The sequence below is a fragment of the Musa acuminata genome, chromosome BXJ1-4 (assembly GCF_036884655.1).
Source record: "Musa acuminata AAA Group cultivar baxijiao chromosome BXJ1-4, Cavendish_Baxijiao_AAA, whole genome shotgun sequence".
Classification (NCBI taxonomy): domain Eukaryota; kingdom Viridiplantae; phylum Streptophyta; class Magnoliopsida; order Zingiberales; family Musaceae; genus Musa; species Musa acuminata.
The window spans coordinates 41,482,843-41,509,052 of record NC_088330.1 but is presented as its reverse complement, the minus strand read 5'-3'; the positions used below and the strand labels follow the sequence as shown (position 1 = coordinate 41,509,052).

General features: G+C 38.8%; 3 protein-coding genes across 6 annotated transcripts; all 3 read left to right on the top strand.

Moving 5' to 3' along the window:
• Nucleotides 1-419: 419 nt before the first annotated feature.
• Nucleotides 420-1,712, top strand: LOC135672228 (aspartic proteinase CDR1-like). The gene has a single exon (XM_065180684.1). The coding sequence runs from the start codon at nt 420-422 to the stop codon at nt 1,710-1,712; it is 1,293 nt and encodes a 430-aa protein (XP_065036756.1).
• Nucleotides 1,713-6,973: 5,261 nt separating this feature from the next.
• Nucleotides 6,974-8,260, top strand: LOC135672227 (aspartic proteinase CDR1-like). Its single transcript, XM_065180683.1, has one exon. It carries the CDS (start codon nt 6,974-6,976, stop codon nt 8,258-8,260), a length of 1,287 nt encoding a protein of 428 aa, XP_065036755.1.
• Nucleotides 8,261-8,457: 197 nt separating this feature from the next.
• Nucleotides 8,458-26,042, top strand: LOC103982559 (ATP-dependent DNA helicase Q-like 2). 4 transcript variants are annotated; one of them, XM_065179298.1, is made up of 20 exons: nt 8,458-8,583; nt 10,439-10,659; nt 12,071-12,217; nt 12,302-12,517; nt 13,515-13,619; nt 13,730-13,834; nt 13,924-14,046; nt 17,091-17,179; nt 19,180-19,216; nt 19,294-19,327; nt 19,908-19,956; nt 20,019-20,096; nt 20,169-20,238; nt 20,434-20,500; nt 20,610-20,663; nt 21,894-22,001; nt 23,067-23,149; nt 23,828-23,906; nt 25,199-25,413; nt 25,483-26,042. In XM_065179298.1, exons 1-20 carry the CDS (start codon nt 8,517-8,519, stop codon nt 25,675-25,677), a joined length of 2,142 nt encoding a protein of 713 aa, XP_065035370.1. In that variant the 5' UTR covers nt 8,458-8,516; the 3' UTR covers nt 25,678-26,042. The 4 variants fall into 4 exon arrangements, with proteins under 4 accessions (XP_065035370.1, XP_009397795.2, XP_065035377.1 ...); XM_009399520.3 differs by having other exon boundaries at nt 19,904-19,956; nt 20,173-20,238; XM_065179305.1 differs by having other exon boundaries at nt 19,904-19,956; nt 20,173-20,238; nt 25,233-25,413; nt 25,483-25,517.
• Nucleotides 26,043-26,210: the final 168 nt, after the last annotated feature.

The window sequence follows — 26,210 nt, the reverse complement described above, 5'->3', positions numbered from 1 at the left end:
AGATATGATAAAGTATTAAAATAATGATTTATGCATACACATATTTCCGTTAAAAGCCAATCTCATGCGTTTCTTCTTCCTGAGAAGAAAGGAGGGATCAAACGGCGGCACGAATTTTGATGCGTTTCCGGTGGACGCCACCGAGTCAGATAAGGATACGCATATCCTCGGTGTTATGGAAAGAGACTGGCCTTCCCGTTCCGACCCATGCAGCGATCGCTCCCGCCACCCCCTGCCCCCGCTTTCCACCGTGAAACGGCAGGTGATCTGTCCCTCCGGATTCTTTCCCCAGTTCAGTTTCGCACAGCTGGTGCTTCATTATCTCCGACGATTCCCTTTCCCCTCCCTATAAATACCCCCACGCCATCTCGGTTCGCTGCATTCTTCCTCCTCTTCGCTTCTTCTTCTACTACTTCACCATGAAGCCCATTGCCTTGGCCCTCTTTCTTGCTGCTGTCGCCGCTGTGGCGGCCGCCGATGGCTTCCGTGTCGACCTCATCCATCGTGACTCGCCCCGGTCCCCTCTGTATGATCCTTCATCGACCTTCTACGACCGCGTGAGAGCAGCGGCCAAGCGCTCCGCCCTCCGCCCATCGCGCGTTGGACGTGCTGGTGCTGGCCTCACCGCTTCCGGTGGATCCTCCATCGAGGCCCCTGTCGTTCCCGACTCCGCTGAGTACCTCATGGAGGTCGAGCTCGGTACCCCCAAGTTTAAGGTCATCGCCATCGTCGACACCGGCAGCGACCTCATCTGGGCCAACTGCAAGCCTTGCACTGAATGCTACGAGCAGACACCGCCGCTCTTCGACCCCAAGGATTCTTCCACCTACCTCGACCTCGCATGCGATTCGCAGCAGTGCGACGAGCTTCCCGTGTCGGGCTGCAGCAGCGACTCCAAGTGCCAGTACCAGTACTCCTACGGAGACCAATCGCAGGTCGTCGGCAATCTGGCGAGCGAGACGTTCACCTTCGCCACCACCGGCTCGGAAACGATCTCCATCCGCAAGATCACCTTCGGGTGCTCTCATCAGAGCAGCGGCACCTTCAGCAACAGGACCGGTGGGCTCGTGGGACTTGCTGCCGGGCAGCTCTCCCTCGTCTCCCAGCTCGGTTCCGCCATCTACGCCAAGTTCTCCTACTGCTTGGTTCCCTTTTCGCAGACGTCCGCCACCAGCAAGCTAGTTTTCGGCGATGGTCCCGCCCTCTCCGGAAGGAACGTCTTGTCCACGCCCCTCACCGTACAAGAATCTTTCTACTATCTAACTCTCAACGGGATCAGCGTCGGCAACACAAATATCTCGGCGACCTCTCCAACTGCTTCCGGATCACCAAACATTATCATCGATTCCGGCACGACACTGAACATTCTTTCCCCCGACGTGGTAGGCGAACTGGCAAAAGCAGTGAAAGACGTAGTGGATCTCCCGGTCCCCAACGACCCCGACCTTTCCTCCTTCGCAGCGTGCTTCGACGTCAGTGGTTCTCGCGACTACAGGTTTCCGGACATCACCTACAACTTCGAAGGGGCACCATTGAAGCTGAGCCCGATGAACACCTTCATAGAGGTTGCGCCGGACGTGGTGTGCCTGGCGGTGTATAGCTCCTCTGATGTCCAGATCTTCGGTAACGTTGCGCAGCAGAACCTTCATGTTGAGTACAATCTGGGGACGAGCCAGCTCTCCTTCGCTCATGTCGACTGCACCGACTTCTAAGCCCACCTCTACGTTCGTCTGTGTCTTTCTGTGTGTATGTAAACTGTTCTTGTTGTCATTCCTTATGTCGGATATCGTTCTGTTCTTGTTTGTGCTTTGATTTTGTGAATAAGATCGCTGGACTCCGTCCAGACTCGATTCGATTCAATCTAATGATATATAAATCTTGAATTGTCCATGAAGATCTATGGGTTTGATGATATGCAGGAAGTTCTTTTTGTGCTTTACTTCTTACATGCACTTTCCATCTCAAAATAGGAGGATTACTTAGAAAACCGAGCTCTTGCGAAGATGAGAAGGTTAAGGCTTGCATGAAAAGCTCTGTAGCTTTTCCTGTGGCAAATAGAATAGATGACCTAAACAGCTGATCTCTTCAATGGAAAATGATGTCGATAGATACTTATCATCACTTATCATCTCTTCAATGGAAAATGTAAACGTAATATTACTTATCATCACCCATTATAAAATATCTTATCTAAGAGGGCTCATATTCATGAACCCTCTTTGCTTGAATGCAAGTCCTTCGTGCATTGTTCGCCATCGATAGCATCGTTAGTCACTCACATGATTCAAATTTGACTAAGTTGAGTCGATTACAAATCAAATCATAAACCAATTGGTTCTATCAAACCAAATGATACAGTATCAATAAATATTAATATATATTTATATTTATATTAAATATTTTTATGATACATAAACTTTATAAATATTATCCTTATTACTTATAAATTTAGGAATTATTAATTAACTTTGATAATAGTTTTTTTAAGATATAATCAATTAATTAAAAAATTATGAAGAACTCATCAATCTTAAATAGGGATTCTCAATCCATATCCTATCTTATCTAAATGGGGAATGAAATATAGAAGAGAGCCGTGATGAGGATGAGGATAACGAAGCACTCCTCATCTGGCCTTAACATTGTCATAAATGCATATCGATCTCATTAGATCATCGATATTTATCACAAATAATAATTTTATATAAAATGTTAGGTTTTTTTATTGAATATCACCTCATTAAGAAAAATTTGAAAGAGGAGTAGAAAGTTAGGGGCTCATTTTTTCTCCTTCAAAGTATAAAAACATATACTAAATAGGAAAATAGAAAACTCACTCCTCTTCAACTATTTGAACCCATATTTAGGAACCTCATATTACTAACTTGAGAGGGGTCGAAGCAGAAGATCCCCCATTGTTGACCATTTGTATAGGTCCTCGACACGTTTAAGAAGTACCTCGGGGTAAGGTTGAATGCTCCTATGCATGGACAAGCCATGCGTTGAGACGACCCCAAGCTCCCTTCAACAGATAAGCCACATCTCAAGATGACCGTAAGACCTTCACCATGAGCTAACAACACATTAGGAGTCTACTTGCCATCTCAACCTCCCGTTTGGGTTGCACCCTCGCCCCTGAGTGGCCCCTTTGGGTGGATATTCGCCTTCGGGATTGAATTATGCCAAGTTGGCTCACCAGCCAATGGTACCAATGTAATAATATTTTGACTTAGGACAAAATGTGACTTATTATATTGGCGTTATAAGGGCCTGAATGTTACAAGAATATCTATCTACGACTCCTCCCAATAAACACTCCAACAAGGAGGCATACCCTCCGACACTCAACTCCTTTGAACAAGGACACCTTTCCCCCAACCTTTTTTTAGTGGGAAGATGCCTATATCTTAAAGAAAACTCCGGAATCACCCCGAGAGGAGATACCCCCGACCCGAGGTACCATGGCTAAGTGCCAAGCCACTTCTAAGGTTAGATGAGGTGGATCCTTCCACCTAAGGTTAGATGAGGTGGATCCTTCCATCTAAGGGAGTTCTTCCTAAAATAGAACTCTTCGATGAGGCTATACCCAAGAGGGAACTCATCACCTTGAGATTATAAAAGATAAAGCTCTACCTTGAGCGTAATACATCAACGAAAAGGATTATGTCCTTAAAGCATCACCTCAACTAAAAAGCTCATAACATAATAGCACATGGAGAAAGAAAATTTTATTAAAAATAGGAGGCTTGTATTAGTGCGACGCTTACAATCAAGGGCTCACATCCGAAAGATGCAAATTGAAACTCTTAAAAAATGATTAAAAAAAAAGATGCTGAAGTATTCAATCAGAAGAGGAGGATGAGTCAAGGCTATCATCAAAAGAGACATGTGCTTCAAGGACGTCGAGATCTTCGATCTGCAGAGTGAATGATTCCTCATCGACACACATTCCCGGGTACTTGGTCTTAAAGCACCCTAAAGTAATAAGTTACCTATATCGATACGAAGTCCTTCTCGATCTTAGCAAGCCCCACCCAGTTGAGGAGCTCTCCCACACCTTCATATCCTTAGTCATCCCCTCGCAATAAGCCATAAGAGGGGCCATAGAGGGCTAGTTGACCATATTAAAAGACATGAATGACCTAGATGATAAGAGCATAGCCTATGAAGAGATTGGGGCTCAAGAGACCCTAGCCGACATGAAGGGTCAATGCACATATCTTCACAAGACAGCCCCTCAGCAGCGCGTCCCCCACCTTGCACAGGCCCATTAAGAGAAACCTTGATGGGGGAGAATAGTCCTCATAGCCTCCCGTCTCAAGGTAGGGCACTTGTGGCAAAGAAACAGTCTTCACGACACACTTGCGCCTCTTCAATGCCTATACCAAGTCCCCATGACCCTGGTAGGATGGGCCACCACCCCCAAAAGGCGTTGGAGCCCACGATTATGTAGACCACTCTTGCATGACCTAAGACTCTCACTCAACCTTCCATGAGCTCGAAAGCTCAACAGGGGATACTGGAAGACCACGACTATCGGGATCCATACTTGTAAAAAAAAAAAACTCGAGTAGCACAAACGATAGTAAATAACAAAAACTAAAACATGAGACATGTGGGAGCATTATGGTCAGGGTACTAAATAAAGTACCTCCCGATAGCCGAAGGGGCACAATAAGACTCCTCGCCTCTTGCAAAACAACGACGACACATATTCGCCTTTAATGACACAAAATCCCATCGTCACTTTTAGAAACAACTACGATAAGATTCAAACTCCATAGCCCTATAATCAAAAGCTAACTAAATCATGTCATATTAAAAATAACTCAATGTGCTAAGACAGAAGATGAAGTCAGAGGATCCACTCATTGACCCCCGAGACCTCGATAAGGCCCCTCCCCCCTAGATGGAATAACTAATCAAGGTATTTCAAAAATGACCTAACCCATTACTATAGTCAAACTCCCTACAGCGATCGAACCAAGCCACTACAATAGATCCACACTCCCGCTATGATAGGGCCCCAAACCAATGCTCTCTCTCGAAGGCAAAGAAGAAGAGGTCGTGCATGCTCTCTTGAAGGCGAAGGAGGAGAGCTTGTGTGCCCTATTTCGAAGGTAAAGGAGGAGAGCCCGTGCACCCTCTCCCAAAGGTGAAGGAGGAGAGTTCATGCACTCTCTCCCATAGGCGAAGGAGGAAATCCCATGTGCCCTCTCCCAAAGGCGATGAAGGAGATCTTATGTGCCCTCTCTTAAAGGTGAAGGAGGAGAGTTTATGTGCCATATCCTGAAGGTGAAGAAAGAGAGCTCATGAGCCCTCTCCTGAAGGCAAAGGAGGAAAGCCCATCTCTCGAAGATAAAAGAGGCGGAGGCAAAATCCACAATGGCAGACCCCTACCCTCGCAACAATGGCTGAGGCAAAATATGTAATGGTAGACTCCTACTCCAATGGTGGTCGAGGTAAAATCTGCAACGACGGACCCCTACTCCCACAATGACAATTGAGGTAAAATCTACAATGGTGGACTCCTACTCTTGCAATGGCAATCAAGGCAAAATTCACAACAACGAGCTAGACAAAATTTGCAATAGAAAACTCCCACTCTCACAAACGGTGGTCAATGCAAAATCTAGAATGACAGACTCCTATTCTCACAACAATGGTCAAGGTAAAATCTAGAATGATGGGCCCCTACTCTTGCAATGGCTGTCGAGGCAAAATCCACAATGACAGACTCTTACTGCTGCAATGACGACCGAGACAAAATATGCAATAGCAGACTCCTACTCTTTTAAAGATGGTCGAGGCAAAATCCACAACGGTAGACTCTTACTCTCGTAATGACGATCGAGGCAAAATCTGCAATAGCTCTAACAATGACAGTTAAGGCAAAATCCGTAATGACGGACTCTCACTCCCACAACGATGGTCAATAGCAAAACCCACTATGGCGAACGAATAGATCCGTTGTGACAGTGGACAAATAGGCTCGCTAAGATAGATAAACAGACCTGCTATGGTGGATGAATATATTCGCTATGACGAATAAATAAAAATCATTACACAATCGCGAAACTTGATATCGACAAAACAAAATGATCAAACGATGTGCCTCGAACACCCTATCGAAGCCATGAAGTATGCCTTCTAGAAGGGATAAATGATAAAAAATTTATCAATAGTTGACACGCAATCATCACGTGACATATAAGTCACGTGGCAAAAAAGATAATCATAAGCTTTCTTGTTTATTATAAGGAAATACAAACTTTTTTCTCGTTCATTATAGCAAGGAAGATAATCATAAATTATTTATTATAAGGAAAGTAATTTCTTTTATGATAAGGAATGACATCATAAACTAAATTCTTATTAGTTTATTGTATCTATATTTTTATTTATAGTCTTTCTTTTCATTTTGCTCATCATAAATTTGAACCTAACCCATCCATAACGAGAGAGTTCTTTTTTTTAAATAGTCAAAATATTTTCTTGCTTCTAATTAAAAAAATATAAAGATATGATCAAGTATTAAAAGAATGATTTATCCAAACACATACAAAATTTCTATCTCTATTAAAAGCCAATCGACCTGGAAATTAACATAATCTCATGTGTTTCTTCTTCCTCGTAACAAAGGGACCAACCGGTTCAATTTGAAGGTTCAAACGGCAGCACGAATTTTGATGTGTTTCCGGTGGACGCCACCGGGTCAGATAAGGATATGCATATCCTCGGTGTCATGGAAAGATACTGGCCTTCCCGTTCCGACCCTTCCGTTCCATTCAGCGACCGCCGCGCGCCGCCCACCGGGAAACAGTAGGTGATCTGTCCCTCCGGATTCTTTCCCCAAATCAGTTTCGGACAGCTCTTGCTTCATTATCTCCGACGATTCCCTTTCCCCTCCCTAAAAATACCCCACACCATCTCAGTTCGCTGCATTCTTCCTCTTCTCTTCTTCTTCTTCACCATGAAGCCCATTGCCTTTGCCATCTTTCTTGCTGCTGTCGCCGCGGGGGCTGCCGCAGATGGCTTCCGTGTCGACCTCATCCATCGTGACTCGCCCCGGTCCCCGCTTTATGATCCTTCATCTACCGCCTTCGACCGCGTGAGAGCAGCGGCCGAGCGCTCCGCCCTCCGCCCATCGCGCGTTGCACGTGCCGGCCTCGCCGCTTCCGGTGATACCTCCATCGAGGCCCAAGTCCTTCCCGACCTCACCGAGTACCTCATCGAGGTCGAGCTTGGTACCCCCAAGTTTAAGGTCGTCGCCATCGTCGACACCGGCAGCGACCTCATCTGGGCCAACTGCAAGCCTTGCACTCAATGCTACGAGCAGACACCGCTGCTCTTCGACCCCAAGGATTCTTCCACCTACCGCGACCTCGCATGCGATTCGCGGCCATGCAAGGAGCTTCCCGTGTCGGGCTGCAGCAGCAACTCCAAGTGCCAGTACCAGTACATCTACGGAGACGGATCGCAGGTCGTCGGCAATCTGGCGAGCGAGACCTTCACCTTCACCACCACCGGCTCGAACACGATCGCCATCCCCAGTATCACCTTCGGATGCTCTCATCAGAGCGGCGGCATCTTCAGCAAGAGGACGGGTGGGCTCGTGGGACTTGCACCCGGGCAGCTCTCCCTCGTCTCCCAGCTCGGTTCCTCCATCGACGGCAAGTTCTCCTACTGCTTGGTTCCCTTGTCGCAGACTTCCACCACCAGCAAACTAATTTTCGGCGATGGTTCCGGCGCCTCCGGAAGTGACGTCATGACCACGCCCCTCACCATACAAGATTCTTTCTACTATCTAACTCTCAACGGGATCAGCGTCGGCGACACAAATATCTCGGCGACCTCTCCTACTACTTCCGGATCACCAAACATCATCATCGACTCCGGCACGACGCTGAACATTCTTTCCCCCGAAATGGCATACGAACTGGGAAAAGCAGTGAAAGACATAGTGAATCTCCCGGTCGCCAACGATCCCGAACTTTCCACCTACGCAGCGTGCTTCCACGTCAAAGGTTCTCGCGACTACAAGTTTCCCGACATCACCTACAACTTCGAGGGGGCGCCATTGAAGCTGGGCCCGTTGAACACCTTCCTAGAGGTGGCGCAGGACGTGGTGTGCCTGGCGGCGTCTAGCTCCGGTGATCTCCCGATCTTCGGCAACGTTGCGCAGCAGAACCTCCATGTTGAGTTCGATCTGGGTGCGAACAAGCTCTCCTTCGCTCAGGTCGACTGCACCAACTTCTAAGCGCACCTCTTCGTTGAATGTAGATATAATTATAACTATAGATGTATGATGTAAATGTAGATTAATAAAATGTAAGCCTGTGATATATGTTAGGAAGCGCCATTGGGCCGCCCGGTAAGTTCAGAACGGGACAGCCCAAATGACAGATATGTGGGCCGAGAAATCGAAGCCCCACTGAGTTGAATTGAAGCGTGAAGGTCGCTTCCCAAACCCACCGAGGGAACCAACGGTGGGCGCCCGAACCTCCCTCCTTTGGATGGAGACCGCCGACGTCGTTGCGGAGGAGCTCCTCTACGTCGAAGCTGAGCTTCAGGACGTTCAAGGTATCTTGCTTGCCTCCGTTGCACCCTCCACCAAGCGAGAGCGAAACCCCAATCCCCAAAACGAAGAAATATAAAGAAGTGGCAACATTTAGGGTGTTCAAGAAGGAACACCGATTTAATCGTCTTTCTATCAGGCGCTTTTCGTATCTTCGGAATGCTGTCGGTTGTAGCCTACAATTCTTGGATCAATCTGGTGAAGAAATTGAGAAGAGAAGGGGTTTTGATGCTTCTCATTGGTCGAGCTTCTTCAACCCGCTGTGCAGATTAATCAGTGGGATCGATTTGTCTTCCCCTAATCTGAATGCTTTTCTGCTACTAATAGTTACTCGTTCTACCTCCGTTGCCTTTCATCTCTCGCGCTGTCTTGTCGCTTTTCCGGAGTTCGGGTTCGGTAGGGGCAACAAGACGCTTTTCCTCGGAGAAGATATTGGAGCGATCGTCAGCTCAATCTGAGTCGAGGTTTTTGCGGTTTATTTCTTTGTTTTTGGAAGATTTCGGGTAATGTAGGTTTAACATTTTATTCGAGGGGGATGTGCTCACAGTACCTGTTGTTGGCGTCAGTGATTTTTTTTGCGTTGTTTTGGTGGTTTATGTGCCCTAGTTTTCCGGTTTCGGTGTCTTTGTTAGGATCTTACCCCTGCAACCACGGTCAAAATTTGGAGGCCCTATTTATACAAGCAAGCATTTTGGAATCTTGAGGGTAAAAACGCATCAATAAAAGCAAAATCAGTAAAAGCGGTTGTTCTCTTTTCTTTTCCTGCCCCGTAGATTTCTGAACTTCCATTATTTCCAATATACTGAGATCACTAAAGCTACTTCTAAGAGAGACAAATTATGAACATGAAAAGCTCAACAGGGATGAAGATGCTAGATGTAAGCATTGCCTATTATAGGCACTGCTATCTTTCCCTTATTGTGCTATTACAAGCTTTTTGTTTATCTTTATTTATTGATTTGAATGGGTAAATCAGTCACTGGTCCTCGGGGATCCAAAATTAATCCTCTCATATGCAACTCATCGGAGCACTGTCAAAAGGAACACGTACAATTATTATCTGGAAAAATGGTCTAATGTCTACTTAGATGATGGTTTGTCAAGAACCACAAATAGAATAGAAAGGCTTATCTTTTTTTTTTTATGGGTTTTTTGGATTTATCAATTTCATCAAATGGTATAGGCATGTGCTTAGTAGGACTTCAGATGTGGTAGTCAGAAGAGATGAAAATATTAATATTAGTGGTAGTAGAGGTAAAAGAAGATCTAAAAAAACCTTAATAGAAATTATAAATAAAGATTTAAGCACATTGAACTTAACAAACATATGACTTTTTATAAATCTCAATGGTAGCAAAAGATCTATATAGTCGATCCCAAAATTGGGACTTACAGTTTTGTTGTTGTTATTGTTGTCGTTATTTGTTGTTATATCAACTTCATTTTGGGTCCTCTTCTTTGGCATTGGTCATACATCTTATTTCCTATAGAATTTGAATATATTGATTAAGTAAAAAAGAAAATTTGAGAAATGGTCTTCAATGGAATTGTGAAAGCTGAAAGCAATTGTACTATTAATTAGGTCTATGTTATGTTTTCTTGATAACATATTCATATAGTGGGGTTTTAGGCAAGATAGAGAAAATTTTGTTCCTCTTAAAATAGTGAACATGGAAATTGGTACATCAAACAAAACTGTCAATATATTTGGAAAAAAGCAAAAAAAACTTAAAAAATCATACAGGTTCTCCAAGGTCTGAAACATATTGTATGCTTCCTTCTTATTGGAGCATGCTTGAATAGTTGTGTTGAAGAATGTGGATAGTGACTCACTCATTTTTCGGATTTTGCCTTTTCCAGACCAGATTAAAGCATTACTTGATCGCCAAGAGGGTTTGCACAAGAGACAATCTGAGCTGAAGGCCTTGTTGGAAGAATGTGAAACATCAAAAAGTACAGCACAAGTTGATAGTTCTGTTGCCACAGATGATTGGTCTGCAGATTTTGAATGGGACTCTAGAGCTGAGGACATTCGATTCAATGTCTTTAGTATCTCTTCTTATCGAGCAAATCAGCGAGAAGTAAGTATATTGTTGTAGTGCAGCCACATTTAAATGATTAAGGTACTTGCTTGTTTATGCTAGTCGAGCATGAATGAACCAACTATTCAAGTTCAAGAATCATTGATGTATTGGAAGAATTGAAATTATTCATCTGAAAATCACACTTCGAAATACAAGATCCTTTTTTTTTTTCCGATTTGTATAGATTGTTAAAACATTGATACTGATAAGTGATATCAATATGACACAATATGGATAAACTAATATGTCAAATTTTAGAAAACAAGGGGTTATAAGACAGTGATACAAATACTTTAAATATATAATATTCTACATGAGAAAGAAAACCATTAATGTCGGTGCCAAGCCCGAATGAAAATAAAGGTGACGGGTTGTGTTAGACCACTTAATAGCCAACATGAATCTGCATTTTAACTTATTCTATGTTGTCATCTGAAAGAGAAGACATCTTCACTGCCCTGGTGATCCAAGTATGAAGGTTATCCCAGGAGATTGATCCAACAGTCAGGATGTAGTGCAAAATAGCCAGTGGTTCTTGAATTGTTTTCAATTGGTGCAGATAAAGAAGTTAGATCAAGCCTATAGGATTAGGCTATTAATATTACTTATAGTGACACTTTAACTCAAGGGGTTAGAATCTTATATATGATGATTAGAAGAAGGTTTTACATAATTTGTTGGAGGACACTAAGTGAATAGAGGAAAATCTAGAGAGGCTAGTAGTTGGTATAATAGAAAAGATAAGCTTAAATATGGTATAGATATTATTGTAGATAAGGATCTTAATGACAATGTTATGCAAGTGAAAAGAGTTGGGGATAGATTATAGTATTTAAATTTGTATTGTAAGAAGAGATTTTGAATATCATAAGTACTTATGACACTCATATTGGACTACTTGAAGAAACCAAGAGAGAATTTAGAAAAAAATTGATGATTTTATTCAAAGAGTACATTTGATTAAGAAGTTCATCATTGTATGAGGTTTAAATGGTCACATAGGGAGTAAATAAAAGGTACAAAGTGGTCATGTTTCATGAGTTAATAAACAAAGCATTAAAGTGTCTTTGCTGGTGTGTGCCTGCATGATTTTTAGTTTTTGGCAATATACTAACATAACAATAGGTGCATGCATAATATATAAATACATATCCCATTTATAAATCCTAGCATGTGTTTGGCATGTGATGAACATGCTGATGGTGTGGGTTGACATAATCAAATATCCTGTCAACGAGGCAAGCATATCTGATACACATTGGTTGGAAGCTTTAAAGTTTAAACTACCTCCTCTTTCGGGTCATGCTGCTAACAACCCTTAGATTCAAAGTGCTGTCAAAATCTTGAATCTATTAGTTAAAATGTTTGTCTTATTGTAAGCTTATTTAGTGCACAATTTTCCTACCAGATTATTAATGCTGTCATGAGTCGGAGAGATGTTTTGGTTATAATGGCTGCAGGCGGTGGCAAGAGCCTCTGTTACCAACTTCCAGCTTTACTCTGTGATGGGGTTGCCCTAGTTGTCAGTCCGCTGCTTTCGCTTATCCAAGATCAGGTGCTGTTTGTTTGGTCAGAGAAATTCAGTTGTTATCCAGTTCAGTACTTCCAGTACTTGTTAATTTACATGCCATTTTTTCAGGTTATGGGACTGACAACACTAGGGATTCCTGCATACATGCTAACGTCAACGACTAGCAAGGAACATGAGAAACTTATTTACAAATCCCTTGAAAAGGGAGAAGGAGAACTTAAAGTATTATATGTGACACCTGAAAAAATTTCAAAGAGCAAGAGATTTATGTCTAAGCTTGAAAAGTGCCACCATGGTGGACGTCTTTCACTTATAGCAATTGATGTGAGTAATGGTTTCTCTTATGTTCTTTAAACCTTTTCGGATTACTTTAGTGGATTTTGCTAGACATGTTTTTACTTAGAGTTAGTACTTATTATGTCTTTTTAGAGTCAAGTTCAGAACCAGAAAGATGAATAACAAACAATCATGCCTTTGTTTCACTATGCAGTGGGGCTTACCTTCATCTAATGGTAGTTGGGCTCTTATGTTGCAGATTGCATTGTACACAATCTATTGGACAATTTAAAGCCTTAAAAATATTTAACTTGCCCAGACAAAACATATTTTTTGTGTTTATTGCTTCTTGCCTTCAGTATTTAATAATCCTTTTTAAATTCATTAATGATTAGCATGTCATGTAACTGATCTCTGGGATGGCTGTGATAGTTGTCCAGAATAGATTAATTTAAAAGGAATTATGCCTACATAATGGTACTGGGAATAGATTACCTTAGTTCAGGAATGTGTGTCCAGATTACCTTTATTCCAATAACAACCTTTCCAGTGTCACAGTACTGGGAATAGATTGTCTAGTTATGGTGCCTAACCAACTGGATAGCTCATTCTATCAAAACTCCAATGTAACTTGTACCATTTGCTACTGCATTACTTGTTCCTTGCTAAGGAGAAAAAGTGTAGGTGGTTTAATTTTTCTCTTTATTCCTTATAACAGCTCAAAACATCAACATAACATTAATTCACTTTACATTTTTTATGCTTGAACCAAATGACCCCTTTATCTGGGAGCGACAATGATATTGAAGGGTAGGTGAAAATCAAAACCCACTAAACTGTCAGTTGTTCTCAATTTAGCTGGAGCACTTCCTTTTGATAATAAATATTATGATTTGCTCAATATGAGCACCTTTTAAGCATTCTGCATGAGATAGTTACATTATGATAATGATTTTTTTTAAAGTAATAGCATAATTATTTCATGCCTTAAATGTGTTTTCTTATGTGCTCATAGTTGTTTCTCGCTGAAAATTTCATCTAACAGGAGGCACATTGCTGTAGTCAATGGGGCCATGATTTTCGGCCTGATTACAAGAATCTTGGAATCTTGAAAATTCAATTTCCCACTGTTCCTTTAATTGCTTTAACTGTAAGTTTTTGCTTGTGATGTTTACCTTTGAAATTTTATGGGTAACCTGTTTTTGAGGAAAAACCTAACTGTTTGTCTTGACTCTTAGAGTAATAATTTTTGTTTTATAGGCAACTGCTACTTATAAGGTTCAAGTAGATCTGATGGAGATGCTGCATATTCCCAAATGTGTCAAGTTTGTCAGTACCATAAACAGACCTAATCTCTTCTACAAGGTGTGGCATGTACACCATTATGTCATGAGTTGCCTTTGTTGCATAACTTGGATTATTTTATGATTTATGATGAAGCAGTTGATATATAGGTACATGAGAAGTCATCAGTTGGGAAGGTGGTCATTGATGAAATTGCAGATTTTATACGAGGTTCATATTCTAAGAATGAGTCTGGGATAATCTATTGCTTCTCCAGGAAGGAATGCGAGCAGGTTTGTAGAACTGTGCTATTATATTATTCACTTTACATCTGATTCCTAATGTTTATGTATAAACTAAAAATCTTTGTTGCACCCCAACCAACAAAGGGCTTACTTTTCAATTTGATCAGTGTGATGCTGCATGCTGCCAGTCATATAGGATCAGCCCATTTATGCTTTTTATGAGAAAGATTTCGACTGCCTGTTATTTTGCATTTCAAATGCAACCCAATATGTCAAAAGAAAAAAAAATCATATTAGATCAAACTGTCAATACTTGTTTAATCAATAGATGATTCTCTTTGGTGATTGGTCAGAAAACCATTTACGTCTGGGTCTATAAATTTTTGATTCAGCTATTTGTTACCTTAATGACATGTTAGGGATGAGTTATCTTGTATGCGTCTTGTTTGCATTTTTGAGGCACTTCTCAGATGTTTTACATCACTTTTTTCATTATATATAAAAGAGGTGTGTATATTTTAGTTTTAGATATGATGCCAACTCATAAGGATAAAATCCAGATTAGTTTTCGGTGCCCTAGAAGTCCTAATTTGGCGACACAACATGGGTTCTCAAATTACTTAGTGAAGATGGTCACTGTTATATTGTTTTTTACTTGGACAATAAATTTATCAAGTGCAAGTAGCTTTTCTCTGATTGATGACCCCTTTTATTTTTCTGTTTCCTTTGTGTTACTTTTTCCTCCTTTTTTACTGTCCCTATGATTTTTCTTGCCAATTTCTTCTGGAATCATGCTACATTTTTGGCAACCATCCTTTGTTTTGTTTTCGTCACAGCTGCATGTTAAATATTCATATTTATTAGATCACATGAGAATTTTGCTGTACAGGAACTAATCATCCATCAATCTGATCAGAAGGCAACTGTATTCCTAACTGCAGCTTCCAATTTATACTAGTGCTGCAGTGAAATTATTTAAGCTTCCAAATTTTCCAATTTATCCTAGTTCTGCAGCTTCCAATTTGGAGATGTATAATCTAATGGGTGTTTATCAAGTATCATATACATTTCAGTAGGTTTCATCTTCCTAACATACGGTTGAGTTTATCTTACTGACTAATACTTCTTATCTTGGTAGATAATTTGGCGGAAACTAATTTCTCTTCTCTAAAGTAGTATTTTATTGATTAAGTGAATATATGGTAGAAGGCTTTGCAACTCCTTTTCTGGTCCAGACAATAAAAACCTATGACAAATCGATTCTTTGATGTGGATGCTTGAGTTCGGATTATTTTTAGTTGTTTCCAACTGAAAATTAAGTGAAGCAGAGGTGGTCTGCGTCTGGTCACTCCATAATAGTTTTAGGTGAAGCTGCTTAAATTGCTTACCAATTTGTTTGAAGATTGAAGTTGAAAGCAGTAGTACTTCACTAGTAAAGTCATCTAGAGGTTATTGTTCAATTCATTCTGATATCTTTTAGTTGATTAGATTGCTTTATTTGGTGAAAATCTGCAAGGACAACTTGTCTATATTTCTGCATATGCTACTTCATGTCCGGCCATAATTTATTTTCAGAATCACGAATACATATTTAGTAAGGAACATCAGCATATCTGGCGCATCAGCCTTGTGGAGTGCTTGTAGCCTTAATTAGGTTGCTTTGATTACTACATCCTGCATTTTTTAAGTCTTTTAGGCTGAACTATTATGTGATTACATTGTACTTAAATTTCATGAACAAACCAACTAGAAATAAGGATTTTTTTTTTCCAAAGTGAGACCTTTTTTCTTTTTTACTTATGACCAACCAGTTGTCGTCAGTCATAATCAGGAATCCTTTAGAGAAATAAGAAGACCTATTTCTTTAACTTTATTGTAACTTCATTTGGGTAAAGAACTTCACTTATAAATGAGGAAATAACTTTAGCTAAAATCTTGTCATTTTCTTCAATTATTAGAAATGACAATAATTTTTAAAGCAACACATGAAATTATGGCACAGGCAATTAAAATATCATGCCATTGTTGAACTTGATGACACATCCGTGGGTGGCACAAGCACAATGGGGCATGTGTAGTAAGTTCTAAGCACTAAGGTTTAAAATCTTAATATTGCATTGATACTGGTCGGCAGCTGGACCAGTCTGGTACCAATAAGGATCAATGTACCAAGCAATCAAGTACCAACACTCCCTGATTGTTGGTACCACCCGTACCAGAGGGAGAAAGGGAGAGAAGAGAGGTGAGGAGGCAAAGGAGATGATGAGGTGACGATGTACATGGGAGGACAGTGGCAATGCGAGGAGGAGGCAGCAATCACAGAAGAGAACAGCTGGATATAGAGGCAGATGCAGTGGTTGGTAGCTGTCAACATTTGTTTACAGTCTTTCCCTAGCCCATATTTAAAACATTCAAAAACAGAAAAAAGAAGTCTCAGAACTGACACTAGAAGGTAGGTTTACCATCCGGTATAGTTCCGAATCGGTTATGTTATTGGGTTATATACTCAGTAAGGTAACCTTACCGTTTGGTACACCCATTATCAAACTGGATTGGGTGAAACTGTACAGTCTGCATACTGGTCAACCATCAGACTGTTAAATATTTCAGATATTCTTGCTACTGGTATTTAGAACCTTACTATTTGGTGCTGTACATACTTAAAGAATATCTGGCTAGGATAAGGATGTCTTGTGAAACTTGAAACCTTTATATGTATTTGGATATACTGCAGTTATTCTTGCTACTTATCCAAAAGTCCATATACCAGCATAAGCAAGTTATATGCCATTGTATTGCATATACTCTCTGGATCATGACTTTCAGTAGAGGATCGAGGTTGCTAATTATGTTTCTGTATAATCTTACAAAGCTGACACTATTGAACTAAATTTAACAATGTTAAGGTGAGTAAATGTCCTTGTATATATATTCTGTTTCCATTATTTTCTTTTACATGAATGGTGATATTGCATTTTTGGGATTTGAATCCTTAATTATGCTTCTCATTTTAATATTTATGTCTGAATTTTTGTGCTTATTAATTTCTTTATCAAAGTTCATAATGTTCTGCCATGCTTATCATGATATAGGTTGCAAAGGAACTGAGGGGACGTGGAATTTCAGCAGATCATTACCATGCTGACATGGATGTAATTGCTCGTGAGAAAGTTCATCTGCTGTAAGCTCCATCATCCTTAACAAACTACTTATCATCAAAATCACACATTTCTCTTCCCTCTCACAAAAAAGGAAAAAGAATACACAATAAAAATAATTCCTCTTTCTCTTTGTCAATCTGTGCAGTATTTTTGAAAGACTGCTCTTTTAGTTGGCCTGTATACACCAGTAGGTTTTCAATTACTTTCTGTGGATAGGGTGGAAGTGGGATCTGAGACAGAAGCTGTAAAGAGAGAGTAGAGCAAGAGAAGCTGATGGTGACTGAACATATAAGAAAAAGATGATACCTCAGAACCTTACCAATAAATGGGACTAGTAACTTTGTTTGTTATGCTTGTTTTCTTATGGTGGTGATAGATATGGCCATCTTTCTCACCTGTGCTTTATCTATGAGTTGTGCATCTCTGGCTGTTCTTTGAGGTCAGGATCTAAAAAATTGTTAGATAGGGGTCTGGATGGATATATGGGGAAACAATTAAAATGCTTAAGTTAGATCTGGGAAATGTATTAAATGTGAGTGGTAGAAAATTTTTCTAGGAAGAGATAATGGAAGAAAGATTCATGTACCTGGAATATCTAAGTTTTTTTAACTTTATGGTTTAAGTTTATCTCCGAGCAAGGTGTCAAGGGATGATAAATTTTGACTTGATGTGGTCACCTGAGTTTGTAAAGGGAATGCTAAGTCATGCGATCATGTATAAGAAGAAAAGTGAGCTGTGTTACATTAGGAGTGATCTCCATCACCTATGGTTACCTTATATATATATATATACTCAAGATAGTGAAAAAAGTTGATTAAACAAATGGATGTAGAATATTTACTATGCGTAATGTAAATGTTGAATTGGTCCATGGTCTTTAACCCACATTAGGGTGTCCCTGCTCAAGACATGGGCTTTATGAGTAGTGATCAATAATTCATCGATGATGGAAAGGCATTTTGACATTTGAGGAAAACGGAATAGTTCCAGGTAACTATATATACCTTGTCTACTATTTCACCTATAGTTCTTCATTTTTCTTGTAGAATACATAATGTTGAATACATAATAGTGTAATATATATTTTTAAGCAATATAATGTTGAATACGTATTATAATACGAGATAAAAAAAGATAAAGTTCCTTTCTTTTTCTACTTCTACAATTCCTTGTTTTTTCTTCTATCTCCCTTTTCTTGTCCCTCCAATGATAGGAGCAGTGCGTCATCAAAGGTGATCTAAACAGGTTGAACAGAGTATTGATGATAGATGGGCGGTGGGACCTACTCCTCTCCTCTCTTTTTTATTCTGTCTTACACTTCTCTTCTCCTCCAGAGGTTTTCCGCATCTCCTCTACCTTCTTCGTCTTCACTGTCTGTTTTCACCTCTTCTCCCTCAACCTGAGCCCCACTGGGGGTGTTGCCATGTTGGGACAAGTTGATTGATTTGTGACAGGGTGATATCAATTGATGACAGAATACATCAGAACTAATATGATTTGAGCTCTTAAGAATCATCAGTTCAGTAGAAATCAGCTAGTTGACATGGTATTATTCTGGCTTGCTTGAATATCCATCCCTAACAGAGACAGACGGGATAAAGCCTTGGTTGACAATCTTTCTAGTCGAACCAATTGATCTATTGTGGTTATCATGACAAAAAGAAAGGTAGGTGATATGATTGAATAGGTTAAGGCTTTCTGTTTTACCTTTAAGTCAGCAATTTCTCACCTTGTTGCTGGATGTTCTGCTATTGTTTTGGCAGTTGACTGCTTGGTAAGTGAAATTTTCATTGATAGGTTTTCTTTTGGCATGATATGGAAGGCATGTCAGGTGGCTTACCAATCATGATTTTGTGGACATTTGAAACTAATCTAGTACTCTTGTTGATACTTATCCAAAATTCCAAATTATGCCAAACTTGTTTTTTCCAAACTCCTTCCTATTTAATAGGTTGTATGCATTAGTTACATTGTCATCTGGGTGATCATACCTGACCTTATCTCTACTTTTGTTGGGCAGCTGGAGTAAAAACAAACTACAGGTTATTGTTGGCACGGTATATATCCTTGTGGTTTCATATTGCTTTTATGGTCATTTAAGTGAAAAACCCTGAATTCGTTGATAATATTGCAGGTAGCTTTTGGAATGGGCATCAATAAGCCAGATGGTATTTTTTCAAGAAATATATCTATACTATATGATAAATTTCTGATTATCCTAATTTTGTTGTCATAGTTGTCAAGAGCCATCTTACTGTCATTGCTTAGTTCTTAACTTTTTTTTTTATAAACCATTTAAATGCCTAACAAAGGCATGTAAGATACTTCCTCTAGTCATATCCTTTCATCCACTTATCAGAATATTGATATCATCACATTTACTAGACTGAAACAAGTATGAAAATTACCTCATGAATCAAGTTCCCTTGCTGTATATTGATGAGCTTTATGCTCATAGAATTAAGAACTTGGGATCTCTGAATATTATGCTTGTGTTAATGTGCAAAATATATGCATATTTGTTTGCATGTGCTAAAAAGAATGATGCATGAGAGTTGATTTTACATAATTTGAATGGCATCAAATGACACTTCTAGTATACAACTTCCTCTTAAAGTAGTTCAAATCTTACATGGATTGTTTTACTCTAAGCCTTATATATTTAGCTAGAATTCAGAAACTTTTGTTGTACCAAAATACATTTATAAGTTGCACTAGAGCTCATTTTTCTCAACTATATTTAGTCAGGTTTGTTATTCATCATAGCCTCAGTAAATCAATGGAGACATACTATCAGGTAATCTCAACTAATCCTGTCTCTTGTATTGTGCAACATCTCCATTAATTTTTTCTTCTTAGGAGAGTGGTCGAGCTGGGAGGGATGGACTTCCTTCAGAATGTGTTTTATATTATCGACCAGGCGATGTTCCTCGTCAGGTGAAACTTGTGATTGATTTGTCAAGCATCATACTGTTTTTCTGACAACTAAAGAGTCATTATTCTTCCTAGCCAGAGTACGATGGTCTTTTATGAGAATGCTGGCTTGCAGAATCTCTATGATATCGTACGATATTGTCAGGTGGAATAAATGACATACATTTCCTTTTCTATTCAAGTTTCATATCATTTTATTTAAACAATCAATTCTCAATTTACTTATTCTTCAACTATCCTAATTATACTTTTGGCACTGTTCTGATAGAAAGGAAATGGTTTTGTTTCTGTTTTGAAAAAGAATACTTGAAGGTTTCTAATTCTACATTTCCTTTTATAGTCTAAAAGAAACTGCCGCCGAGGAGCTTTCTTTCAGCATTTTGGGGAACCTATACAGAACTGCAATGGTTTTTAATATGCTTTCTGTAAATTGCAGTACAATTGCCAATTTAAATTTCCTTCAAATAGCTATATTTTGCTAACAAGCCATACTTATCCTTGCTTTTAAAACTTCAGGGATGTGTGATAATTGTGCATATGAAGCTGAAGTTAAGGAGCTAGATGCAACCTGTATGTGGAAGATTCTTTATCACTATTTTCTTTAATTATGCTGTCCTATGCTCTGTCTTTACACTCAATGCCGTTTTATGTAACTCTTTTGTCTTCTATGGCTTTCCATGTTAGATAATTGATTGAACATTAAATTCATCTAATTCTTTTATGTTTAAAAAATAGAAAAATTGAGATTAGTTGATAAAAAATTTCCACTTGTTTAAGCATTATTCTGTGCCTGTTTAAGAATTGGTTACATGCTGCAGACCATCATCCTCTTGTGAGCTTAATATCCTTGAGTGGACTCCACTTTTGAAGCTCTAATCTTGCAAATAGTTCATCATTTGAGTATTTCATATACAAGTGTTATTCTTTCTCACTAATATAACATGCCATGCTCATCAAGTGTTGACTGCTTACTTCATGTGTAAACAAAAAAAATCTGCAGTAATAGTGGATTCATTATCCAACTTGGCTTTTTGGATTGCTTAAAGTATAAACATCAGAAGTTTTATTATGATAAAGGAAACTGTACACGATGTTAATAGTAAGAAGATCTTCTGAATTTGAATCCAGAATTCACTTGTATCATTGTACTATCCCAACTCCTAATTTAGGTAACCAAGCAACAAAGGTTTTTCAATTTCAGTTATCGATATCATGCTGGTCCATGGTTGGACTGTTACACCCTGGCGAGGAAGGCATGGGTTTTATGGTCAAAAATGAAAAAAATGGGTTTATCACTCGTTTACCAGACTTACCTAGTGATAAGGCCTATACCACACGTGGACTGCCTGAAATTTGGTGGTTCACATGCTGATTCACCCTTGGAATTGTAAATATTGTCCAGTAAGTACCCATCTGGCCGAATTTGCATTCATTGCAAGGAACTGCTCATCATATAATAAGCATATACACAAGTTTATGACCAAGAGGGAAGTACCAAGGGAACATATGTCCATATTGAAAATGGACCTAAAAGCCTGTTGTAGATCAATTACCTACAAAGCATGATAAAAACACTAAAGGTTTGCATAAGTGACAGCAAACAATGGATTTCTTGTATGTGTATCACAAAATTATCTTTGTTTTTACAGTTTTGCTATATATCACCTGATAATATCTGTTGTGCCTTACACAATTTGTTTTCCTTGTGCTAAAATGCTGAAATTACATGATTTTTGAACTTTTTCTATCTCCAAGCAGGGAAGACATATATTTGCTGATGAGTTTGTGTATTCTGTTCAGATCATGCTAAAGTGATTGTTTCATTGTTACATGAAATACAAGAAAATGACCAAAGAGCAACAATGTTGCAACTGGTGGAGAGATTTAAAGTGAAAATCAAAGAATTGGGTAGGTCCACTTGAAAAAATCATGCTTTCTTTGTTCATATTTATATCCACCCGATATAACGTATATTTTTAGTTAAGATCAAACACGGCATCTGAGTTTTGGTCAAAATTGTAGTAGTACCATAATTTTGCAATCTTTTCCGTCTTTTCATCTAAGTATGATCTGATTGAATTTTCTAAATGGTGAGGATATCTTGTGTACATCAAATTTTTTTATGGTTTACATTTTAATTTTTAGACACTTTACCAATGCAGAATTCGGAACAATGATAGAGTTTGTCCTTTACGACTTGGGTGACCAAGATTTGAGTCATAAATATCATCGTTATTTGTAGAGATAAGGTTGTGTACATTGGCCTTTTCTAGGTCCTGCATTGAGGTGAGCATCAAGTAGTCCCTTTTAAATTTTAGTACCTGGTTAATCAGAGTTGCAATCATGAAACTGCCTTCTCTGTTTGTAATGGTTAAGGCAATGTATATTAACCTTTGCCAAACTCTACATTATCAGGCGACTTGTGCACTAGGTTCACCCTCTTTTACTTTATAGAATCTGATCTCACAATTAAATTGAAGCCTAAGATGATTCTGTACAAGGACAATGTATCATAAGTTCATAACTCAGATTGCTGTATACACTTCTCGTTTAAGCCAACATATATTTGTGTCTGCTCAACCTTATTCAAGTTGGTATAATTTGTGGTAACGAACAAAATTGATACCCCATAATTTAAATAGATAAAGTGGTAGAGGCATTGAATTTCTAAAGCATGGTTAGATATACCGAGTACGCAGTCTAGTTCTTTAAAATGTTTGTTTCTGATTAACAAGGGAAAACTTAAAATGATATCTCTGAATCACTTAACTACATTAATTTTGGTCAGCAGTCCTGCACTGTGTTTTATATATGAGACGCATTTCAACTGTTTGGTCAATTAATTTGTATTTGTCATCAATTATTTATTCAACTATAGATGTATTGCACAAATTTTCTTCAACTATGTTTCTTGTATTCATTTAGATTATTTGTTGCATAAATATTTCAGACTGCTTATTATAATATGATCAGGTGACTCCATTCAGCCAGTTTCTGATCTGAAGAAGGAAGAACTTGAGCAGTTAATAGTTCAGCTTCTACTAGAACATGTCTTGGTAAGATGATTAATTGGCGCATTCTTTTAAACCATTTTACAATTCCTTCAAACAATAATGAGAACCCCAGAAACTGAGACATGAGAGTGTACATGTTTTTTGTTGAATATAGACTAAACCTTTTCCTCACATTTAGAACAACCTTTTTAATCTAGTTTCATTTTTTGGAGTTGATGCAATTTAATACTAAACAATTCTGCTTGTTTTATGCTTAAGTGCACGTGGATATGCACACTAGAACTTCCATTAGATAAACATCCTATAATGGGTAATATATTTATTAAAATATCCGGTCATTTCATTGGTAAGGGATACATTAGAAAGCTAACTCTAGTATTTGCAAACTATAGAAGATCCTTTTGGCAAAACGAGTGAGTTTAGCCAACTACACCAGGGTCTTATTTGGTGAGCACTGTAAATTTTTATGGTCAAGGGTGTTATGAGACATGCCTGCTCATACAGACATGATTGTGTAGGTCTCTTCAAGTCAAAACATTTTACTAATATTTCATACCTGACTTACTGCAAATCTAGTTTGAAGTCTTGACAAATAAAACTTTCGTCTCATTTGTGGAAGAATGTTTTTTTTTTTCCTGCTGTTTTGTTTTTGGACCATGCCAAACTAATCAAAATTATATCTAGTATTAATCAGTTACCATTATGACTTTTTCTGTACAGAAAGAAGAATTTCAGCACACAGCATATACAACAAACTCATATATCGCATTAGGATCGTTGTCGAAGTTGGTATTGCAAGGTGACATCTCTATCACTTTTTAGTCTTTTGTTCCTTTTCTTTTCTATCATAATCACTGAGTGACACTTTCCCCTGAAACTGATATAGTTGAATGGATCATATCTAGTGTGATCTAGACAGGAAATGACCCTACTTGTCTTGCACTAAATCACTTGACTGGAGCCAAATTGTAGATTAATCTGACACAGATTAAACACAAGTTTGTAACTTTGACTGGATTAATCTGAAGCTTGAATTAGATGTATCTGACATATGAGATGGATAGTATAGTGAATAAACCCATTAAAGGTGTTGGAAATTCGGACAATCTTACTAAAATTTAAGACTGAAGAAAACTGTGCTCATGATGGAAAAGAAATTAACTGTTTTGCGTGGATGTCTTAGATTCTTTCATGTTCATTTGCTGCCAGCTATGTTTTCTCATGCTTATTTGCTGTGAATTAGGTTTTCTTGTTTTATTTGCTTCAGAATGGGGTATCAAATGAAGTAATTATACAGGTAATGATCAAAGAGTTGAATATGATTCTAACTAACGATATGTAGTAATCTAATAACTTTTAATGATTTTAGAGATTCTAGAATCTAAAGAAAATTAAATCAAGCCTTTAAGAACTTAGCTGCCACTGCTGGAAACCTCACCTAATGTAGTGGGTATTTTGAACAACATGGACTCTCTAGTCTGCATTATGAGTTATATAATAAATTTCACAATTAAATTGATGTGGGACGAAAAGAATCTAATTTGAGCATGTGCAAGTTATTCTTCAGGGAAGGAAGTACCGATCTTTCATCTTTCAGCTATCTATTACAAGGCCTTTATTCAAACAGCATTGTTTACTTCCACTTTGGAAATTGTTTTAGACTGGATGACATAATTAATTAAAGTAAAAGAGATCCACCCATTAGGAAGTTGGCATAAATTTATAGGTTCGATTGTGAGAGAATAAGATTTTTTTTTCCTATGATGTCTTTTTCATTGATTTTAGTGGATCTGAAGTATCTCAAATATAGTAGTAGGTTTGCACATAGGGAGGGTCAATTATAAATTGAAGTAGCCATGTTAGTTATAAAATAGATGACACCATGTACATTTGGGGTTGAGCAATGTATTGCGTAAATGTCCAAGGAAAGACTAAAAAAGTAATTGCATGTTCTCTGAGCTGTACCTATATGTTGTATATATGTTGTATAAATACAACATATAGGGAAGAAACCTGTAATGGATATACAACATTTATCTATATGTTGTATTTCCTTGACTTGCTACTTAATGTTGAATTGCTACATCATAGGGAAGAAATCTGTTATGCTTGAGATTTGTACTAGGCGGCATGAAGATGGCATGCCAAAAAGTGCTAAGCGTGGCCGAATGTCTGGATTGGAAATCAAGCTTGATGAGCTACGCAAGGAGCTGTCCTCAAGTAACGAGGGAATGCTGCCTCATGCTATTCTATCCACTCAGCAAATCAGCATTCTGAGCACCCAAAAACCAACATCCATAACACACGTAAGACTGGTTTACTGCTTTCTAAATGATACTATATTATATTTATGTTGTCCCATGTTGACCCTGCAGCTACAAAAGCTGATTGGGAAAGTCAAGACGGAAAAGTATGGGAAGAGAATTATTGAGCTGATCGAGCATTATCTGAAATGCGAGCAAGTTGATGATGATGTGCCCGGTGCTGCTAGCGGCAGTAAAACGCAAGGTAATAAGAAGCAAAAGAAGAAACATACCGTTCTGATTGAAAGCAGTGAAGAGGAACAATGATATGAAAAGGACGTTGAAGCACATTATTACTTATCTATCTTGCATTTTGGAAAGTAATCTTTACATATTTGACTCGGGGAGGGTCGAGTAAAGACGCATCAAGGATTCTGCTTATGATCCACAGCTCTTAGCCGGTCAAAGAACAACCGGATGATGTGCTTTAATAGTTGTGATAGTCCTACTCGTATTTATTCGAGTTACACTTTTGTTAGACTATTCTTTTTCTGATTACTAGTAATCGTAACAATTTTTGTTTGACATGTTCAACCTTTGGCGTCAGTAGTATTACTAGGAGCTAAATTTTCCTCATTAAGTGTATAAATTTGCCTATTGAAATTTGTGTAATTAAAGCCCCTTAAACTGTACGTTCAATTATTGTGGCACTGTATAGCTTTCTACCCCTTCTGAAATGCCTTCAGCTTTTAGCCGCTGATATCCAATCACAAGAAGGGCGGTAGTGCTTGGCGTACACAGTCGAGTGCACAAACTGTGCAAATTACGGCATCTCGTCGTTCATATAAAGCCGCTATTTC